The 22,041-nt window shown below is 53.1% G+C and overlaps 1 protein-coding gene across 1 annotated transcript; it reads left to right on the top strand.

Moving 5' to 3' along the window:
• Positions 1-1,324: 1,324 nt before the first annotated feature.
• On the top strand, positions 1,325-21,876 carry CLTB (clathrin light chain B). Its single transcript, XM_081135085.1, has 5 exons — positions 1,325-1,712; positions 6,835-6,881; positions 16,122-16,239; positions 16,422-16,533; positions 21,418-21,876. Exons 1-5 carry the CDS (start codon positions 1,526-1,528, stop codon positions 21,587-21,589), a joined length of 636 nt encoding a protein of 211 aa, XP_080991211.1. The 5' UTR covers positions 1,325-1,525; the 3' UTR covers positions 21,590-21,876.
• Positions 21,877-22,041: the final 165 nt, after the last annotated feature.

The following is a 22,041-nucleotide window of genomic DNA, read 5'->3' as shown; positions in this document are numbered from 1 at the left end:
ATCAAATCAGAACTCCCTCCTGGAGGTCACAATGGGCATGTTTACTAGTCCTATCTCCACAAAACCTAGAGTTGACATTTATGGTTGGTTGGTTAAACTAGCAAACTTTCAAGGTCTTTTCAGCACACCAGCCTGCTGTTGGGGGAACTAGGAAGACAGGTGAGATGACGGTGGAGCAGTGTGCTTGGACCAGGTTGAGCAGGGCCTTAAATTTCTCTCTTGTTCATGCAGCTAATAATATTCTCATCATAAGAGTGAAACCTACATCGAAGTATTACTGAGCAAAACTGAAATGCCTCTTCACTCCAACTGGATATCCAGTACCCACCCACTAAGGAAACCACTACCCATAGCTTGGGCCTAACTTTCCAGTTCCTCCTTGACTTTCAAGTCTCAAATAAAAAAATAAAAAAGAAAATCCCAAAGCACAAATCCCATGATGGTTCTCCAGGTCTCCCAGGACCCTGTGTTTTAATGCCAGAGCACCTTGCAACCAGCTGTGACTAGCCATTTGCCATCTGTTGGTCCCCTAGATTGTAATCTCCGGATGGCCAAGGCTGGGTTTTACTGCATCTGGTTGCACTGGCGCTTGGCACAGCGCTGGCCATGACGAGGCTGTTTACTGAGGGCGACTGGGTGAAAGAGTCGCAAAAACCTTGATAAATGAAGTCTGCCTTTCCCCGGCCGGTTCATACCTAAGGGTAATTTAAGAGGCCCAGCCTCTAAGTTGTGGTCCCGTCAGGTCACACAAACTCTGGCAGCCTGAACGCAAAGGCTCCTCAAATGAAGAGAAATGCCTAAGAAATGCGCTGAAGCCAAGGGGCCTGGTGGCAAAGGCTCTGGCCTTGCGGGAAAGATGCAGCGAGGCCGTGGGACTCAGTGTCCCCTCTCCGAGCCTCGTGGAGGAAGAAACTCCTAACAATGGGATTCACAGCGTCTGCCCGGTTTAGGTGAAGAAACTTTGCAGGATGGACCGGGAGCAAGGTCTCCGTGCTCCGAGGCCCCGGCTGCCCACCCGCCGTGGCCCGGTGGCTGCGACGCCGCTGTCCAGCCCGTCTCGCCCCCGGCCCCGGCCGCAGCTTTGCGGTGCCCCGGTGTCCTGGGCAGGCACGCGGGCGGCGGGGGCGCGCGGGCGGCGGGGGCGCGCGGGCGGCGGGGGCGCGCGGGCGGCGGGGGCGCGCGGGCGGCGGGGGCGCGCGGGCGGCGGGGGCGCGCGGAGCCGCCGTCCCGCTGCCGCCCTCCTGTGGCCGCGGGGAGGCGACCTGGGCGGTCCCGCCCCCCCCCCCCCCGGCCGGTGACATCACCGCATTCCCGTCCCGGCTCCTCCCGCCCGCGGCGCAGTGACAGGGAGCCGGCCCGGCGGAGCGGAGGAAGTGCGGGCCCCCTGCGCGCTCGGAGCCGGTCTCCGCCGAGGTTCGCTCCCGGGGCGCGCGGGGCACAGGGTCGCGGCCGCGGGGCGCAGCGCCGGGCACGCGCCGGGCAGAGCCGAGCGCCGGGCGGACGCTCCAGCAGGGACGCGGGGAAAATGGCTGATGACTTTGGCTTCTTCTCGTCGTCGGAGAGCGGGGCCCCCGAGGCGGCCGAGGAGGACCCGGCGGCTGCCTTCCTGGCCCAGCAGGAGAGTGAGATCGCGGGCATCGAGAATGACGACGGCTTCGGGGCACCTGCCGGCGGCCAGGCTGCCCTCGCGCAGCCGGGACCCGCGAGTGGGGGTGAGTCAGCGCGGTGGCCTGGGACCCGGGGGGGCCCCGGGGCTCGCACGGGGCGGGGGGAAGGGGGTTACAGGGTCAGAGCAGACGGGGCCTCCCAGCCCTGCGGGGCGTGCAGAGGGCCTGCTGCCCACCAGCCGGGAGCGGGCCCGGGGCTGTGCCTGTGAGGAGGGTCTGGGGGAAATGGGGAGGAATCTTCTTGGAGATCCCCACCTGAGGCTGTGGACCCGGTACTCCCGGGACAAGAATTCGTCGTGACATTTCATCCTCAGGCCAGTTCCGCCGCTGCCTGGCTCTGGAATCCAACACAGGGCAGCCCTGAGAGTGCCTTCAGAGCTCCTGGTAGCCTGCCTTGGGCTCCCAGCTAAGCCCCGAAGGTGTGGGCAGTACAGCAGACCTCTCTGCTCCTCAGACCCAGCTTCCTCCTACAGCTGGGAAGGCAGGGGACACTGGGTGCTCCAAGAATTCCCAAACTTTCCCTTGGGACTACCTGCCATCCTGCAGTCACGGGGCAAGGCATTTTACTTACATGTAATCATTTTATACACAGTGTGAGACCCATTTCAGAGATGGCAAAATCGAGGCTCAAAAAGTACAGTGTTGAAACAACTAGTCAGTGGCACAGCAAGGATTTAAACCTGTTTCTGCCGGGCTCTAAGCCCTCTCCACCTGACTGCATTGTCTTCTACACACCTGACTCTGAGTTAGACACCAGGGTATAATGGACTTAGGTCAAATGTGCTCCTGTCCTCTGGCATTTTCCAAAGGTGGTCCAGGGCTGTTGTGGTTAGTTTCAGACTCAGGGTTTTGGGGGCTGCTCCTTATAATAGCATGTTTATCAATGCTCCTGCTGTGGTTCTGGCTCGAAAGAATAATTTTTTAAAATATTGAGTAAAAAAGTGGATATCACCTTCATAGGTGCATCCAAAACAGCCCTTGCTTCCTATTAATGTCATTTTGGTGGGGGTTTATGGGCCTGTTGGAATAAGTGATAGCTTCCATATTTTAAAAAAATGTTTACAAGTAAGGCCCCTTATAGTCATATTTGTATTCATTCAACATTTACTGAGCACCTACGATATGCCAGGCCCACAGGGGATACAGATATGACTAAGACAGTTCCCGTGCTTGAGAAGCATCTCTGTAGCCCCTTGTTATGAGAAATGTAACAAGTCTTTTGTAACATATAAGAAACTGGAGGCCCAGAGAGCTTGAGTATCTTGCCCAAAGTCACATAGCTGTGAGTGACAGATCTGGTATTTGATCCAGCCCCAGGCTTCCCAAGTCTGAGCTCCATGCTCTTTCAAATGCTTCGGCAGTCACCCTGGGAGGTGATAGGATGTGGGGGTGAGGGAGGGAGTGAGTCTTTTCTTACCCAACCAGCCATGGAAGTCTTCCGAAGCAGCAGCTCAGCACAGACCCTCACACATCTCAGGGAATTCCAGGGAAATGCCTGTCCACATTCGTGCACCAGTATTCATTTGTCCACACCTCTTCCTTGAGACCGTCAGCTTCCCCAGCCTGGCTTGGCCTGAGGGAGGCCCTGCTGAAAAGAGCCGAAGTCAAATCCATCTGAGGGAGAAGCAGGTAAAAGTCAGGTTGAGTACAGTCAGGGGCCTCTGGGAGTTGAGCAGGTCATGGCCTCTCCCGAGACAGTGGGGCTTCAGGACTGACAGCCTGGATAGGAGGTTCCTCTCTGGCAAGGGTGGGGCACAGATCGGCCACATGTCTGAGGTGGCAGGGAGAGAACCAGGGACACGGCTGAGGGTCTCCCGGACTCACACCCACCACAGCTGCAAATGCTCAGCTGCTCTCCCGAGTGGGGTATGGGGATCCAGGAGGTACTGTAGGATGGTGGCTCAATAGGTGGCCAGACAGGATGGAATTGATCTGCCCTTCTAGGCCTAGATGGTTCTGAGCAAGTAATCTTCCCCGACTAGCGTAGAGTGCCAGAAGCTGAGATGAACTGGGAACATGTGCTTTGGCCTGCTGGGAGCTGGGCGGATGCTGGCTCCCACCACTGCCACCAGTCAGCACCTTTGAGTGTCATCTCGTAGATGATGCCCCTGTGCTGAGTGCTCTAACGTTGGGTCCCTGGTGCCCCTGAGGAAAGAGGTGTCTGGTGTAGGCCTGAGCCTGAGCCACATTGTCTCTCCTTTGGGGCTAGATCTGTGGCCAGCCCGAGCAATGGACACTTTGTTTCCATTCATCACCTTGGGTAGGGCCCAGAAGGTTTACTTTTTCACACCCAGATTGCTGAGCGCCCAGCCCAGCTCTGCCCCTGACTTGCCTACTCAGTTCCTGGCAAGCTCTTTTCCCCTGCTGGGCCTCAGTAAACTCCCAGGAATGTTCTGGACCTTGTCTGCTCCGTTCCAAAAGGGGTAAGGGATCTGAGTGAAACAACACCCACAGGCTATGCCTGGGACAGTGTCTGCTGTGCTACTGTGTTCTGCCGGCCTCTGACTATGGACACATGATTATAAATGTGCGATAGACAAATCAGAAAGCATGGTGGGAACAAATACTCCTAATTCTATGTGTGGGTGTGTGTGGGTTCCCAAAGAGGCTGAAACTTCATCTCCAGAGGAACACTCACAGGACTGAGAGACTGGGACTGAGAGACTTTCTGAAGGCCAGGGTTGGCCTGGAGCCTGTGGATGAGGGGCCAGAGCCTGGGACTGCTCAGGGTGGAGTAGGGTGGTGCAACTTCCACTCCAGAGAGGCCAAGTGCACAGACTGGCATTGTCCTGAATGGACTCTGGTACTGTAAGGCCCTGGTAGAGGAGATGCCCTGGGGAAAGATGCTGCCACTCAGGCGGGAGAAGCCCTATCTGAATGAGTAGGGATGCCGGCTGACATTTTGGGTCAGGATCAATCACTGTTTGAGTCTGAAAACAGAGTTGATTATAATTTATATCAACCGGGGATTATTTCCATGGATTATGTGTCCCTCCCGTCAGTCCCCAGGCTGAAAGCAGCGTCTGCTCACAGCTCTGTCTGGCTGGTAAAGGGATACTAGTCCACCTGTGGTCATCTCATGTGGCCTCCTGTGGCTTTTTGCTAGGAGGTACTTCAGTTTCTGAGAGGCCTCAGATAGGCCTTGCAGATAACAGTGAGCCCCCAAAGAGCAATTCAGTTTTCATTTAGCCAACACTTACTGTTCACCCATTCTGTACAGGAGCCTTTGGGAGCTGAGTAGGATACAGAGCCTGATAAAGGAGTGCATGACCCTTGAGAGGTCACAAATAATTGCATAAGAGGATGGGGGATGCTGTACAGTATTCTGGGATACCCCAGAAGTGAGACCTCCATCAGTACCCAGGGAAGTAGGAGTAATAGTGGAGGGCTTCCCAGAGGTGGTGACTCATGAACTGGGTCTTGGTGAATGACTGGATCTGAGAGCGTTCTTTTTTTTTTTTCTTTTTTTAAAATATATCTTTATTGATTTCAGAGGGAGGAAAGGAGAGGGGGAGAGAGAGATAGAAACATCAATGATGACAGAGTCACTGATCGAGCCCACAACCCGGGCATGTGCCCTGACCGGGAATCGAACCCTATCGCCTGGATCCTAGGTCGACGCTCAACCACGGAGCCACACCCGGCCGGGCTGAGAGCGTTCTTTAGAGAGGGAAGCAGGAAGAAAGGCATGGGGTACAGGATGGTGTGTTCAGGGAAGGAGGAAACCAGAATAGGGTTTGTGGGAGGGACTAGTGGGCAGAGAGGCTGGAAAAAATGGACAGGGCCCAATTGTAAAGATTCTCAAGTTCTGTGGTCCGAGGGTTGATGTACCCTCATTCAACAGATATTGATTGAGTCCCTGTTATGTGCCAGGCACTAGGAGTTGGGCCCCAGCAGTGGACAAAACAAATTCCCTGCCCTATTGGAGGGTCCATTCAAGTGGGAAAGAAAGATAAGCACACACCCAACATACCAGGCTGTGGTAAGTGCTAGAGAGAAAATACTGCCAGGGAGGCAAGGTGCCTGAGCGGCGAATATCGGGGGTGGTCAGGGAAGGCCACTAATAGGGCAACCAGAGGCTGAAGGGAGCACCCCATGTGGAGATGGGTAAGGAGGCCTTCCAGGCAGGGGGAACAGCACCTGCTGAGTTCCAGAGGCAGGAGCAGGCCCTGTAGGCCACTGTGGTCCATAGGAAGTGGATTTCTTTTTGGTTTGTTTTTATTACATTTTAAATCAGAGGAATGACATAGGTACCTGTATGCTTTATGGGCATACAGTATGGGTGAGAGGCGGGGCTGGAACAGGCCAGGGGGCAGAGAGCAGAGGGCAACTTTGAGCCCTGGCGTTGGTTTGAAAGGTGGTTGGGAGTGGGTGAAGCTGGAGTCAGGGAGACCTTTGAGGGAACAAAAGCCAGTCATCCATTCATTCATTTTTCAATGCATTTATTTATTCAACAAATAGTTTCTGACTCTTACTACAGGGCTCTGGGTAAGACAGTGGTGAGGGAAAGGACATGATGGGCCCCTCCAGGTGTTTGCTACTAGCAGGGTGAGAGCTAGGGCTGGGACTGGGCAGGGGGCAAAGAGCAGAGGGCAACTTTGAGGGTCACTGTTTCAGCAGAAGCTACAGGAATTTGTGACTAATCAGATGTCAGGGAAAGGGACCAGGAGGAGTCATAGTTGAGGGCAAAATGAAATCCTTCTGGGAGGGGCTGAAGGAGGAAAAGTAGGGCAGGTGCTGCCTGGTGGGGGCTGCGGTTCCTGCTCTCCCAGGTGGAGCAGTTGCTCAAGGCACCGCAGGGACAAGCAGAGACTCGAAGGTGCCTCCTCCCTAGCCCTTGCAGACGCCGCCCCGAGACTGCAGTGCCTCTGCCTGCACAGGCTCGGTGGACAGCTGGGCCGTTCCCAGCTGCAGCAGAGGGTAAATCAATTTCAGATAGAAGAGGAGCTATTACCGACGGGATGACCTTGGGCAATCACATAGCTTCTCCGAGCCTCAGTGGGAGAATCTATAAAACGGGTTGATAACAACTTCATCACAAGGCTGTGGTGAAAAATCAAATGTGATAAAGGCCGTGAGAAGGTGTGAACAGTCACTAATGTAGGACGATTCCGTGCTTGCTGTAAGCTGAGCAGTGAGTAATGCTGTCTCTTTGTTCTCTTTCCAGCTGGTTCTGAGGACATGGGGACCACAATCAATGGAGATGTGTTTCAGGTAAGCAAGATTCTACCTTAGCAGAGTAGGGACCGACAGCCTGGGTCTCACAAATTCGTGGCTCCGTCATCAGTAAGATTAGGGCTTCCTTCCAGTCTTCTGTTCAACACAGAGGTTTTGACATTTTTTTTGTCATGTAGAAGAAGGACATGAGAAGTAAAAACCATTAGAGACAGGGATTGATGGGGTGTAGCCTCAGTCTGCTCATGGTGATATCCTGCTTCCAGAGGGAGGGATAAAGTGGCCCACGGTGGCATGGACTGAAGGAAACACAGGGACCTGCACGCGTTGCCCCTCCCAGGCTGAACTGAGTGGCCGTCTGTAACTGGGCAGGCCTTTGACTCAGAGACTCCACTTCTCAGATTTTTCCCTAAGGAAATAACTGGACAAGGAGACCCCCAGATTATTTGCAGGATGATGTTTAATAGCAGACAAATGGAAACCACCGAAGTATCCAACACTGGGGGCCTGGCTGGGTAAATTGGAAACCCATGCTGTTGCTAAAAAGAGCAGTCAGAGCTTTCTGTATTGAGATGAAAAGATGCCCGCAGTATATTAAACGGAAAAGCAGCTTGCAGAATAATGTGCACAGTAGGGTACTGCTTTTTATTTTAGAAATATGTTTGCACAAAATATCTGAAAGGATGTGTACAAACTATTATCAGTGTTAACCTTGATGTGGGGGTTGGGGAGGGATAAGAGAAGGGCTTTTACTTTCATTGTTTAAAAATCCTTTATAGTGGTCCTATACCACACACTCATGCACACACCAAAACACCTAGAAAGGACATTTCTAGTTAAAGGCTGTCTCTCCCTGGGCCCACCTAACCCTCCTCTCCTCATTTGTACATAAGTTGTTTTAAAAGTACTTAGATTGATGAATAATTATTTTGTACACCTGAAACTCATATAATACTGTAAGTCAACTATACTTTAATTTAAAAAAATTATTTAGACTTAGAGAATTTGGCCCACAGATGGTATCCCCAGGACCCCACAGATGCAACAGTCCTCACCCCCACGACCCTTTTATTTTTTTGCCTCCCCCTCATTCCCCCCAGATGCCTGGGTGGAGCGAAGCCTTCAGTGGATGAGCCTTAATTCCCACTGGACTGGGTAAAAGACCCTTGCCCACTCAGCTGCGGCTCTGAGAGCTGCTGAGCACCTGTAGCCAGCGCTGTCGCCCTGTGGAGGAGCTGGCCTCTTGAATCCTTGGGGAAAATAAACAATACTTTCTTATATAAGAGAATGGGCTGGTACCTTACAAAGGGAAACTGGCCAATTCCTGTTTCTGGCAAATTACTCAACTATCTGCAAGCTAGAAAATTCAGTTTCTAGGGCTTTAGGACATCGTGTCTCCATGGATCTGAGAGCCCCAAATAATCAGCATTGCCTTCTGATCAGTTTGGTAGATCATTGAGACCCAGGCTGCCCCTGCCCAAGGCACACTCGAAAGGACTTTGCTTGACCCAGTGGTATGTGTCCTAAACTGGACCTGGAGCTGGAGCTACACTTGGAACTGCAGAAGTAGCTAGAACACTATGAGGAGGATAATTTTCCCTTCCTATAGATTAGGATCTGAGGCCTTCTCCCTCCATACCCTCTGGCCTTACCTTGTGTTTGTTGGACCTGAGGAACCCTAGGACTCCTCCCCAATCTCAGTGTGAACTCTTATGCTCACTGGTCCCCATAATAACCCCAGGTGTGTTTCTTTGTAAATTGTTTCACATCCATGCCATCCTAGAAGCCTTACAGGCAGGAAGGGTTCACAGATGAGGCCCATCTCTCAGAAGCCAGGTCCATCCAGACCTCCTGTCCCTGCTCTGGTGCCCTTTGCACTACATCCTTGTAGCTGGACTGCCCAGGCAGGTCTCCCGTGGAAGCCTCCCCCCCCCCCCCCCCGCCGACTTTCTTTAGAATTGAACACAGAGCAGGGTCTGGCTTGTGCTACAGGGGGAGGAAAGCCTCAGGTGCCCAACACTTTATTTTTCTTTTCTTTTTTTAAAACTATGTTTTTATTGATTTTGGAGAGAGAGAGGAAGGGAGAGGGAGAGAGAGAGTGAAACATCGATGAGAGCAGAAACATCCATTGATAGGCTGCTTCCTGCACACCCCCTACTGGGGATCGAGCCCAAAACCCAGGCATGTGCCCTGACAGGAATTGAACCATGACCTCTTGGTGCATGAGACAACGCTCAACCAACACTTTCAAGGGTTCCGGGCAAAGCTTTCTTGCTACTTTTGTTGTTTTTTTGTGGCAGCCTGTGAGCCACTAGGGGGTCCAGCTACAAACACGATCCCCAACAAGGCCTAAGGATAAGCCTGCCCATACCTATTCCAGTTCCATTTGGCACTGCCAGGGGCACGGGTTGGAGGCCCCTGCAGCACTCCCTCCTCCTGCACAAACTGTCTCCCTTCCCCCCCCTTCATCCCCCTTTGAGCTACTTAGAGGAATCAACAGCTCAGCTTAGTTTAGCTTTAGCTGGCAAATCCCAAAGATGGATATGCCTCATCCTCCTGGCTGTCTCTGGAATTGTAGCGTGGGCTCGGCCAACGTGGCCCACGGAGATGCTCATGTGGGGTCCAGCAGAGGAGTCTTGCAGGAGAGGGGTGCCAGGGAGCTAAACTGATTGGTGCCTCCTGCTTTTTGGTTTCGGCCATTCCCAACCCCTTCGCTCTCCAGCATGGGAGGAGATCAGAGCATCCTGCAACCACTGGTGGGTCCTCTCAGGCTGCGAACCTCCTGGCAGCTGACCTGCTTTCCTCACTGGGACATTCCTGTGATTAAAGAGGAGCCCTGCCTGGCTGGGCATGGCTGAGTGGTTGAGCATCGACCTAGGATCCAGGGGATCGCAGTTCGATTCCTGTTCAGGGCACATGCTTGGGTTGCAGCTCCATCTCCAGCAGGGGGCGTGCAGGGGGCGTGCAGGGGGCAGCCGATCAATGACGACTCTCTCATCACTGATGTTTCTATCTCTCTCTCTCCCTCTCCTTCCTCTCTGTGAAATCAATAAAGATATATTTTAAAAAAGGGGAGGGGAGAGCCCTGTTGTAACCCACTCCCCCCACCCCACTCACCAGCAGAGGTGGGGCCAAACAGCTTCTCGGGACGTTGTAGGCAGACAACCACTGCTCCTCTGGTCCTGGTTCAGTGTGGCTCGGCACATAGTGGGCTGCCACGCGGCAACAGTGAGCCACACAGCCTGCTGGCCCGCTCACGTGCGCATCCTCGACAGGTTACAGGATTGCATGGCGTTTGTTACACACCGTCCCCACTTCGCATCCTGAGTGGGATGTTGCCCCTCCCATTTGACAGGTGATGAAGCTCAAGAAGCCCAGGAAAGGGACTCTCAAAGGTCCCACATCCAGTGAGTGGCAGGAAGAGACCTCAAGCCCAGCCCCTCTGACTCTGTGTCCCAGGCTGTCCCTGCGCCCTCCGCATCCCTCTGCAGGCAGCCACTCACTCCTGCATTGAGTCAGCTCATGGTCCTGGAGTGCCACGCACTGTGCTGAGGCAGTGGAGCAAATCCAGTGCGTGTTTGTCCTCAGAGAGCTCGCTTGTGACAGAGCACAGAGACCTGGGAAGAGGCGATGGTCATGCAGGACTGCAAGGGCTCGGAGACCCGATAATATGAAGAGCTGAGGGTGGTTCTTACCGTGTGCGAGGCACTACCCAAGAGCTTTACTTGATTCAACTCATTTAATCCTCCCAACATCCCTCCGATGCAGGTTCTGTCGCTGTCCCCATTTTACAGATGAGGAGGCGGATGCATAGGGGTTAAAGCTCACTCTGGCGACACAGCTGGGAAGAGCTGAGACTTGAACCAGGTGCTGCACTGAAGTCAGGGAGTGCCACAGGGAGGTGGTATTGAAAGTGGACTGCCCAGGGGGGCTGTGCGTGGTCCTGGCTGAGGGGACAGCATGTGCCAAGGTACAGAGGGTAGGACACTCAGTCCAGGGCTTGCCCAGAGCCTGGGGCCCACTGCAGAGAGAGGAGTGCTGGGGGAGCCTGAGGAGGCCAAAGGTGCAGGGCTGGTGTGCCTGCAGGTGCAAGGCGTGGGGCCGGCACAGCTGCCAGCCGGAGCATGTTAGTGGGCAGCACTGCCCGTGGGAAGTAGTGGCAGAGGCAGGCCCAGCTCAGCCAGGGAGGGCCTGAGGCCCGCGGCTCAGCCACCTCAGGGCACAATGTGCTTGGCACACACTGAGTAGTGCCTCTGGATGTGCAGCTGCTCCAGGTACTGAGAGAAGTACCCAGGAGTCCAAATGCTCTTCAGGGCTACGCCCCCACCCAGACTTGGGCAGGCTTCGGGGGAAGAATCTGGATGGAGTCAGACAGCCTGGGCTTCATTTCTGGTTTTTCCCAGCCAGACAACCTTCGACTAGTCGTTGCTCTGAACAGATCTCTCATTTGTAAAATGGGGATTAGAGGCTCTTCCCTGCAGTCCCCACAGGGTCTGTGGAGAAAAGTACTCTGCAGCCCAGGAAGCTTATAAATTCCTGGCCTAGCCAGAGCGAGCCCAGGACGCGTGAGAGAGAGATGGGGGATGGAGCAGGGGGAGGGAGGGCACAGGCTCTAATCCTGGGAAGATAGTTTTATCTGGGAGACAAAAAGTAGGCACACAAATCATGTGAAACAGAAGTGACTTTGGTCCCTCCTGGCTACTATGTGGCCACTATGTTCACACCCAGAAATTCAGTTTGAATCCTGGCTCTGCCACTTCCTGGCTGAATGACCTTTGGACTTTGCTGCTAGACTTTCCCTACCTGTAAAGCAAAGGTAATAAAACCCACCATGTGTGGTGGTAAAGATAAAAGAGAACCGTTTAATTGCAAGTTCTCTGCCAGTTTTAAATCTCTGTAACCTGGGAGTCTTCATTGTAGGGCAGGCTTTGGGGAGATGGTAGATCCTAAAAGGCAAGTAGGGCAAGACTCCTGCCAGAGGATCCTTCTAGCCCACCTCTCCCACCCCCACCTCTCCCGTACCTGGTGGCACCTCTGCACTCAGAGTTTCCAAAGGCACCTGCCCCATATACTGCTCTTGGTATAAAATGCCCTTCCCCCATCTCCCTTCCTACTCTGCCCTCAGGCTAGAATGGTCATGCCTTTCCTTGTTCGCCTTCTTTACCCTGACCTGTGTCACAGCGCATCCCAACCATGGTCCTTATTTGTGAGGGACTCCCCCTACCAAGCTCCCGGCTGATGGGCTGTCTTGTTCACCCCTGTCCCCAAGCCTGAACGTGTTAATTTATTCAATAAATGTTCTCGAACTCCCCTTACAGCCAGGCCCTCCCTGTTCTGGATACTGTACGCAGTCGGGCAGTCTGTTTTCAAGGAGCTCACTTTCATGGAAGGAAGAGAGAGACAGTGAACTCTAGATAAACCTGTCATTTCAGATTGTGATAGGTACCACGAAGAAGATAAAATACAGCACAGGGACTGACACAGTCACAGAAGAGACCGCAGTAGTCTGCAGATGGGACTTGTATAGGATCGGGCAGGGATCTTGGCAGCTTGGCCCCAGGGCAGGGCTGTTTTCACAAGTAAACAGGGCGGGGCTCACCCAACAGCAGTGATCCACTTGTGTTCTCTAGATTCCGGCCCTGGAAAGGCCCCTTGGGATGTCCTGTGACACTCTAAACTCAAGTGGAGTGCTGTGCTGGAAAGAGGGCTAAGGGCTCCACCCAGGGTGCCCCACCCAAGGGTGGGCCACACCAGAAGTGCCAGGCTACACCACAGGCCCTGGGCCTGCCCCTCCTTTTCCCCAGACCGCTGGAGGCTGGCGTGTGCTCCTTCACCCTGGCTGCCTGCACCCCTTGGGCAAACACTTACAAAGCACCTCCTCTGAACCTGGCTCCAGGACCTTCGTCCACACGGTCACACTTGCTGAGCACTCACTGTGCCCAGGACAGTGGTGAGCACAGTTACATGGGGAGAAGACAGTGAATGACACCGGTATTCATGGCAGGTTTTTTGTTTTTGTTTGTTTAATCCCCACAAAGGATATTTTTTCCATTGCTTTTCCGGGGGGGGGGGGGGGGGGGGGGAGGGAGGGGAGAGTGGAGAACATCAATGTGAGAGAGACACATCAATTGGTTGCCCCAACCAGGGCCAGGGATTGAGCCTGCAACCCTGCAACCGAGGTACATGCCCTTGACTGGAATCGAACCTGGGACCCTTCAGTCCACAGGCCGAAGCTCTAACCATTCTAACCACTGAGTCAAACCGGCTAGGTCTATTCATGACAGTTTTGGGGTGTTTTTTTTAAAATATATTTTTATTGATTTCAGAGAGAGGAAGGGAGAGAGAGAGATAGAAACATCAGTGATGAGAGAGTCATTGATCGGCTGCCTCCTGCACACCCCGACTGGGGATCGAGCCCCGGCATGTGCCCTGACTGGGAATCGAAGGGTGATCTCCTGGATCCTAGGTTGATGCTCAACCGCTGAGCCACGCCTGGCCGGGCATTTCAGGACAGTTTTGTAGAGTGCTTGAGGGAGGAGCACTAGAGCTATAAAAGGACAGAATGGGGGGGGGGTTTAGAAGCTACAAACAAGGTCCCGCCCTGCCCTGGGGAGTTCGTGGTCCAGCAGGAGACTTACACCACTGTGACAGAGCAGAGGGGAAGGGGTACGAAATCTGCTTGGGGTTGGGGACTATCTCAGAGCTTGTGACTGAAGGTCGTGGGATCGAGTACAATTTCATCAGCTGGAGAAGGGAATTTCAGCTGGGAAGACAATTTCAGGCTGAAAGCAAAGGCAGTCACAGGAGTGGGTGGGATGTGTGCAGACTGGAATGCCTAGGGCGAGTTGAGTGCCAGAGCAGGAGTGGCGGGAGATGGGGCTGGATCGTAAAAGGCTTGGCTAGCCCTGGCCAGTTTGGCTCGGTGGTTAGAGTGTTGGCCCATGGACTGAAGGGTCCTGGGTTCAGTTAGGCCAAGGGCACATACCTGGGTTGCAGGCTCCATCCCCGGCCCCCGTCAGGGCGCATTCTGTAGGCAAAGGCAACCAATCTATGTGTTTCTCTCACATTGATGTTTCTCTCTCTCTCTCCCTTCCACTCTGAAAAGCAATGGAAAAATATCCTCGTGTGAGGATTAAAAAAAAAAAAAGAGGCTTGGCTAGACCAGAGGGAGCCACATCCTTACTGGGCTGAGCTCTCAACCCCAACTCTTGGAGTCCCTGCCTCTGGCAGGAGGGGTGGAGAAGTGGGCAGAGCCCCGGTCTAAGAGGCAGAGGCCTAGACTTTGGCCTTGACCCTGCCACTACATCATGCCATTTCTTCTGGCCTCAGTTTCTTTCTTTATAAAATGGGAATAATAATAACACTAACTACCATTCACTCTTCTAAATGTGTTACAAATATTGTTGTATCAAATCCTCACAACTGTTCTCAGAGATAGTTTTATTCTTATTCCCATTCCAGATGAGGAAACTGAGGCCCAGCAAGGTTAAATGCCCTGCCCTCTAGTAAGTGGGATTTGAACCCAGACACTCTGGCTGCAGAGTCCAAGTTCTTTACCACATTCCTAGCTGTGGCCATCCTGCCTATCTCAGGGCTGCTTGGTTACTCAGCAAATATTTATGGAGTATCTACTGTGTGCCAGGCACTGTATTAGGTGCTGAGGACACAGCAAGGAACAGGACAGATAAGATCCCTGTCATCAAGTGACATTCTAAAGGAGGAGACAGACAATGGACAAGTAAATATAAAGTGAGGTCATTTTGGACTGTGTATGTATTATTGGGTAAATAAAACAGTTACAGAGACTGGCTTTAATGATAGGAACACAGGGATTCACTGTGTGCCAAGAAGTGTTAGAAGTTCTTTATGTTTTGTTATTACATTCTCTTTTTTTAAATAACATTTTAGGGGTTTTGTGTGTTTTTAAACATATGTACTTTTTTTTTTTTAAATGTTTTTATTGATTTTAGGAAGAAAGGAAGGGAGGGGGCAAGAGAGATAGGAGCATCCACGTCAACACTGATTGGCCGCCTGCTGCACACCCCCTGCTGGGGATCGAGCCATATGCCCTGACCGGAAATTGAACTGTGACCTCCTGGAGCATGGGCCTATGCTCAACCACTGAGCAACACTGGCCAGGCTGTGTGGTTTTTTTGTTTGTTTTTTAATTGATTTTAGAGAGGGAGGAAGGGAGAGAGAGAAACATAGATTGTACCCACAACCTAGGTATGTGCCCTGACCAGGAATTTAACCCTCGACCTTCCAGTGCATAGGACAACACTCCAACCAACTGAGCTACACTGGCCAGGGCTAACTTATTTCATTCTTATATCAACCCTAAGGTGTGGGTACTCTTATTTGCCCAGGGTCACACAAAGGGAAGAGTTGCTGGCAGAGGGCACAGCAAGTGCAAAGGAGACAGTAGGTATGAGATTGTTTGAGATATGAGGTTGTTTGAGGTTGTTTTATGGTTTGAAACCAGCCCTGACCAGTTTTCTCAGTGGTTAGAGCGTAGGCCCTCAGACTGAAGGGTCCTGGGTTTGATTCAGGCCAAGGGCATGTACTTTGGTTGTGGATTCAGTCCTTGGCTCCGGTCAGGGCGCATGTGGGAGGCAACCAATTGATGTGTCTCTCTCACATCGATGTTTTTTCCTTCTCTCTCTCCCCCTCTCCCTTCCTCTCTCTAAACATCAATTTAAAAAAACGAAAAATAAATAAAATAACAGTGGGCAGTGTCCCCTCAGGGAGCTCGCCCATGCCATTCTCTTCCCTCTCCTTCCCCCATAGGAACGTATCTTCTAAACTCTAAGGGACCCTAGGGGACTTGCAACCAGGGGAGCAATAGGCAGTGGCAGCTGGTCCCGGGCTAACCCCTTGAATCTGTCTCCAAGGCCCCCTTTTCCCTGACTTCCCAGCGAGCCAAAGCAGCCTGGCCTAGGCTCTCCTGTTGCTTCTATGCCTTTCTTTGTTTCATTGTCCTACATGTGTTTTTGCTGCGGTCAATAAATTCTTGCTTTTCCACAAAAAAAGGGGGGATAAATAAGTGGTGATGGATGGAGACTTGAGTAGGGGTGGTGAACACACAATACAGTGCACAGATGCTGTGTGTAGAATTGTGCACCTGAAACCTATAGAATTTTGTTAACCAGTGTCACCCCAAAAAATTCAATAAAAAAGAAAAAGAAAGAAAGAATGTGAGGGGGTTTCCTGACCCTTGGGCAGCAGAGACCGAGGGGCGGGTGGACGGCCTGGGTGCACGGCTGTGTGTTTGTGTCCTAGGAGGCTAACGGCCCAGCGGAAGGCTATGCTGCCATTGCCCAGGCTGACAGGCTGACACAGGAGCCCGAGAGCATCCGCAAATGGAGAGAGGAGCAGAGGAAACGGCTGCAAGAGCTGGGTGAGGGCAGGGCTGAGGCTGGTTGGCTGCTCGGGGTGGGGAAACCTCAAGGCATATGCCCCCCGGAATGTGGGAAGTGTGTGAGGATGGGTGCGGGGGGAGGAGGGGAGAGCAGCTGGGGCAGCTGGGCTCCTCGTGTCCCTGCTGGAAAGCCGCCACTTATTCTCCTGTTGGGGTTGCAGATGCCGCCTCCAAGGTGACAGAACAGGAGTGGCGGGAGAAGGCCAAGAAGGACCTGGAGGAATGGAACCAGCGCCAGAGTGAACAAGTTGAAAAGAACAAGATCAACAACCGGTAACAGATGCTTTGGGAATGTGAGGGCTATGGGGCCATGTGGGGGCTATGGTGGCAAGAGGGGGCTGGGGGACAGGAAGGGTCTATGGTGGCAGGAGGGGTTAGGGGGGCAGAAGGGGGCAATGGGGACAGGAGGGGGCTAGGGGGACATGAGGGGGTAGGGGGACAGGAGGGGACTATGGAGGCAGGAGGGGGCTAGGGGGACATGAGGGGGTAGGGGGACAGGAGGGGACTATGGAGGCAGGAGGGGGCTAGGGGGACATGAGGGGGTTAGGGGGACAGGAAGGGGCTATGGTAGTAGGGAACCTTGGTATTAAGGTTTCTTGAGATTGGGTGATTTGGTGGCAAGAACACGGAGGAAGGAGAAGCTGAAATGCCCAGGACTACTTCCTTAGTTGCCTGTGGAGTTCAGAGCCCTGGACTCTGAGAGCTGACACACTGTTACGCTCTCCCCTCCTCACCGCAACAGAGAGAAGCAAGTTCTGCGGTCAGCAGAAGAGGCCCCAGGTCCCTGGGGTGTGAGCCTAACTGTGCTGGGGCCCAATAGCTAGGCCTAGGCCCTCTGTGGCCATGGTTAGTGTCACAGAGAGCACAGGCCTGGCTGGGAGTGAAGAGCCAATCTGGGTACAGGGTTTTGTTGGTAGTAGCACTTTGACCAGAGTGGCTACAGCACTGAAGGAAATGAGTGGCCTGTATAACTGAAAAGGCAGGGGTAGGACGGCAGGCACAGTGGGCTCAGGGGCTGAAACAAAGTCAGTTGCCACCCACTTTTACTGTCTCTAAGCTCTTCTTTCCTTTATGGTGCCTTCACTCCTGGACACATACCCCTGGGAAGGGGGTGAAGGCGGCTACCAGCAGCTCCAGGCTTCTGCTCTATTTACTTGGCAACTTCAATGAAAATAAAATAGCCTCTTGCTCCCAATAGCTTCAGCATAAGTCCTTGACCTGACCTTCATTGATCAAACATGGGTCTGGGCCAGTCACTGGGCCTCTCTGATGGACCCAGCTTAGTTAACAGTCCCATTTCTTGGGTTGTACATGGGGTCAGTCCTACCCAAACCACAGGGACTGAATTGGGGGCAGCCTGATCCTGCAAAGGACCATCAGGACCATTAGGGTGCCCTTTCTGGAAGAAGGTGGATGAATGCTGAGTAGGCAAAGACAGCAGATGCCACCAGAGAATTCCTTTGCGGGAATGGTCTCAGAGCATTTCTGAGATGTGGCTCAGCAGCCCAGCCTTTGAGGCTGTGCCCGTCAAAGTACCAGGCCTGCCAGGAAGGGAAAAGCCTGCTCTGGGAAACTTTCACACTTGTGTTCAGGAAGCTGCTGCATGCCAGGCTCTGGGCTGGGCACTGGGAAGATAGATGAGAAGGACCCAAGATGTATCCTAAGAGCTCAGAGAGAAATACATGTCCAGCTGAACTCAACAGCAGGGCCTCTGCAGGAGGAAGCAAGGGATGCTGTGGGAGGAAGCATCTTTGTGTCTGGGCAACTGGGCTTTGGAGGATGATTAGGAGTTCATCAGGAAAAAGAGGGCAGGGGTGGGGGAGGGAAATCTAGACTGGGGGACAGAGTGATAAGAAAGCAAGAACATTGTGTCTGGGGCAGCAGGGAGGCAGGGAGTGGTGGGAGCAAGGTCACCTGTGTTGGGCAGACGTGGGTGGTGGGGAGCCACTGAAGGTTTGTGAACAGGAGGAGTATCATGGTCAGGGCTGAGTTTTAGAAAAGGCACTGTGGTGGGTGGGTGGAAGACCCCGCTCTCCTCTCTGGACTGTGGATAGTTGCTGAGCCTTCCAGAGCTGTGCTTCCTAACACCTCTCGACCTGGAGGTACTAACACTGTCTCTCTTTCTCTTTAACCCTCTGCCTGTCTGTCTGTCTTGCCATCTCGTCTTCCCCCACCTAACCCCTTTCCCTTAAGGATCGCTGACAAAGCATTCTACCAGCAGCCAGATGCTGATATCATCGGCTACGTGTACGTGTGTCTCCTCTGCTCCTCGGTCTGGGGGAGCTGGAGAGGGCGAGGCCCCTGTGTGGCTGGCACAGTTTCTTGAGTCTCCTGCTTGTGGGGTATAAGAGTGCGGCTGGGCGAGGGGGTGGGCAATGACCAGAGCTGGAGGTGAATCCCCAATCAGTGCAGCACCTCCAGCACTCCAGCAAATGCTCATTGAGGTCTATTCTGTGTGGAGGCAGCTTTGCTAAATCCAGGCAGAGAAAAGAATGCACTGGCCATGCCTGGGTGGGAGGGATGAATGGCAAAGCAGCCCAGCTCCTTCCCAAAGAAGGAGCCCAGCTCCTTCACCCTACCTCCTGGGGGTGGGAGGTAGGGCGAAGAGGTCTTCTGTTGAACAAAGCAAACACTGAGTGCCGGCTTCTGGAGGTACAAAGAAGAGAGCTAGGAGCACACCAATCCCCTTCTGCTGCCCCCGAGTGCACCGCTCCTCCTTAGAGCTTCTACCTGATTTGGCCATGACCCGGGCCCTGACTGCCACAGCGCCCTCACATGTGTTCCTGGTTTGAGATCTAGCTGGTACTGTGACTAATCTAGACCGGAGACTACAGAGGTTCCCTCTCATGTCACCTCAGTTGGTTGACAGCGACACCTAGGGTTGTGTTAGGGATTGTGAAGCTGAAGGGAAAAATACAGTGATGAGTGTGTGAGGCTGGCCAAGTATTGGCTGTTCCCCATGCTGGCCACACCCTTGGCAAGCCTCTGATGCTTCCTGTCTGGCTAACTCTTCTCTCACAGAGCCCAGGACACCCCAGAGTAACAGCCTTTCACTCCTACCTTCCATCCACTTTCCTGGTCCAGTCCTCATGGGTACTTACCCAGTGCCAGTTTCTGGTCAAACAGGAATAAGACACACATGGTCTGTACCCCCAAGTTGCTCACAGTTGGGCATGTGTGGTAATAAGATCTGCATGGAAGGATACACAAAGCTCTGGAAGCCACCTTCTGCTGTGAGAGCCAGGGCAGGCTTGAGATGCAGGACTTGTAGCTGGACCATAAAGCGGGAGGAGGAATGACTGGGTGGGGAGGGTGAGAAGAGGGGAAGGGCATCCTAGGTAGAAGCAGCTGCTGGAGCAAACGTGATGGGATAGGACATACTTAGCAGCCCATAGCTGCGGGCCATGGAGGCAGGGATGGCTGGAGAAGGTCAGCTTGGGGCTAGCTGCAAAAATGCCTGATGTGCCATGCCAAGAAGCTGGGACTTGATCCTGAAGGCAGCGGGGAGCCACAGGAGATTTCAAGCAGAATAGTGGGGATGGCAGAGGGACATTGGTGCTGGGGCTGGTTAGTGCTCCTGTTTCAGCCCAGAAAATGGTCCAAGGAGCACACAAGGGAGTCCTGAAGAGGGAGAGTGCAGACCGGCACTTCTCAGACATCCATGTGCCTGTGAAAATCACCAGAGGATCTAGTTAAAATGAGGTTTTTGATACAGTAGGACTGAGTTGAGCCATGATTATGCATTTCCAACAAGCTCCGTGGCGATGCCCATGCTGCAAGACCACCCACCGCACTTAGGGCTGCAAGGTTAGCGGGAGCCTCTTGACCCAGAAGGGTAGCTCCTAGGAAAGCTTTCTTCAGCCCCCCGGATATCCAACTCTGCACAGCAGTAAACATCTTCCCAAACTTGCACACGCCTACGATCTCCTTAGATTCTCAGGCCACTCAGATCACCAAGGTGGAGGCTCTGATCCTCACTTTAGAGGTTAGGTAATGAGCACACAGCTCGTAAGCAAGATCAGTATGGAGGGGCCAGGTTACCGGATCACAGGCCAGATCATCTGTGGCGCAGCCTGTGGACCAACTGTAGAACTCCCAACCATCTGCCAGTGCCTGGTCATGTTTGAGATGTTAGAGGGGGCTTCCAAGGAGAAAGCGGCTTTCTGGGGATCATTGATAGCCAAACAGGACACAGATCCGGCCCTCCTACCTAAGAATCATTTGTTGTCTTTCTCTTAATAACACCTACATTTAGGTTTCATCCACTAAATTGTATGTACAATACTTTGTCTCTCCATTGTTCCCGGATCAGTGGCTTCTAGACCTGTCAGCTAGAGCTTCTAATGGAGAAGCTACCAGTTGTCACCCTAACTTGACTCCAAACAAAAGCAAAGACTTAAATGAATGGAGCGGTTGCCATGCTATGGCTCCACAGATAAGCTATTCTGGGCTAAAAAGACCTCTGCCATCAAACATGTTGGGGATATGCTGGATTCTGGCTCCATCACTATTCCACTGATGCACATTAGCACATGAAAGGCTTTGAAAGTCTGGCTTTGAAGATCCTCTTTAACTGAGTTTTCTATTAGTGTTTGACCACAACCCTTTTCTGGAGAACACTTACAGGGTCCACAAAACATGGAGACAATGCTGAACCCAGTACTTCAGTTATGTCGTTAGTCACTGGCTGAGGTACCACAGAAGTTCCTCCCTCCAAGGGCCATTAGGTGCCAGGAACCCCAGGTGGGGAACTTTTGATGGAGAGGTAATGACCAGAGAGTGCCTAGGCTGAGGCAGGGGTGGAAAAGGGATAGGAGGAAACTTGAGCTAGGGTGGCAAGGGAAGACCTTTCTGAGGAGGTGAGGTCTGCACTCAGTCCTGAATGACAAGAAAAAAGCCATGAGGAGCAGGTCTGGGGGAAGAGCATTCCTGGGACAGGTGACATGTGCAGAGGTCCTGAGGCAGGACAAAACTAGGCTTCTTCTGATGCCAAGACTTTTCCTGGGGGTGAGAGGGCACAGGGCTGGGGAGGAGACCTCTGGACAAAGTACCCCAGAGTAGGATGGACAAAGCAGCCTTGCCCAGTGGGGGCAGAGCATCACTGATTCAGGGGAAAGGCAGACAGCTCTGAGACCTCTGTCCTATCTCCACCTACAGGGCGTCTGAGGAGGCTTTCGTGAAGGAATCCAAGGAGGAAACCCCAGGCACAGAGTGGGAGAAAGTGGCCCAGCTGTGTGACTTCAACCCCAAGAGCAGCAAACAGTGCAAAGATGTGTCCCGCCTGCGTTCTGTGCTCATGTCCCTGAAGCAGACACCACTGTCCCGCTAGGGGCCGGCCACAAGCAGAGCCACAGAGCATGGGCAGGGTCAGGGCAGAGGAGCAGCTGCTTGGAGCAGGGGGTGGAATGCCTCCAGCAGCTGCTCCACACAGCCTACTACCTTTCTCCCCATCTGCCGGGGGGCCGGGAAGGGAACACTCGCCCCTCAGCCTCATTCCCTCTTGGCCCTAAGTCCCAGCCCCTCACACCACCTCTTAGTCCACAAAATTGTGACTGTCCCTCCTGATGTATTTTTTTCTTGGCTTAAAGGGTGTGTTGTTAACTCTTTTTACACTTATTTATTATCATTGTCATTTCTCTGGAAGCCACAAATGGTGTCAGGGTTCAGTTTGTCCTAGAACTTTCCCAGCTTCATGGCCTTGAGAGAGGATGAGGCCATTCCCTTGGAAACCCAGGAGCTCCCAGCTTGAAGTGGGTATCCCAAGCTGTCAATGCTGCCTCC

The sequence above is a fragment of the Miniopterus schreibersii genome (genome assembly GCF_964146895.1).
Source record: "Miniopterus schreibersii genome assembly, chromosome: 4".
NCBI classification, from domain to species: domain Eukaryota; kingdom Metazoa; phylum Chordata; class Mammalia; order Chiroptera; family Miniopteridae; genus Miniopterus; species Miniopterus schreibersii.
The sequence above is the reverse complement of the archived record's forward strand: the minus strand, read 5'-3'. Positions and strand labels throughout refer to the sequence as shown.

What these genes read in the sequence shown, in the direction of transcription:
- CLTB (XM_081135085.1), top strand. Translation starts at nt 1,526, where the DNA reads ATGGCTGATGACTTTGGCTTCTTCTCGTCGTCGGAGAGCGGGGCCCCC. An exon ending in GCCGGGACCCGCGAGTGGGG is followed by an intron (nt 1,713 to 6,834) that starts GTGAGTCAGCGC and finishes TTCTCTTTCCAG; the next exon opens with CTGGTTCTGAGGACATGGGG. An exon ending in AAGAACAAGATCAACAACCG is followed by an intron (nt 16,534 to 21,417) that starts GTAACAGATGCT and finishes CTCCACCTACAG; the next exon opens with GGCGTCTGAGGAGGCTTTCG.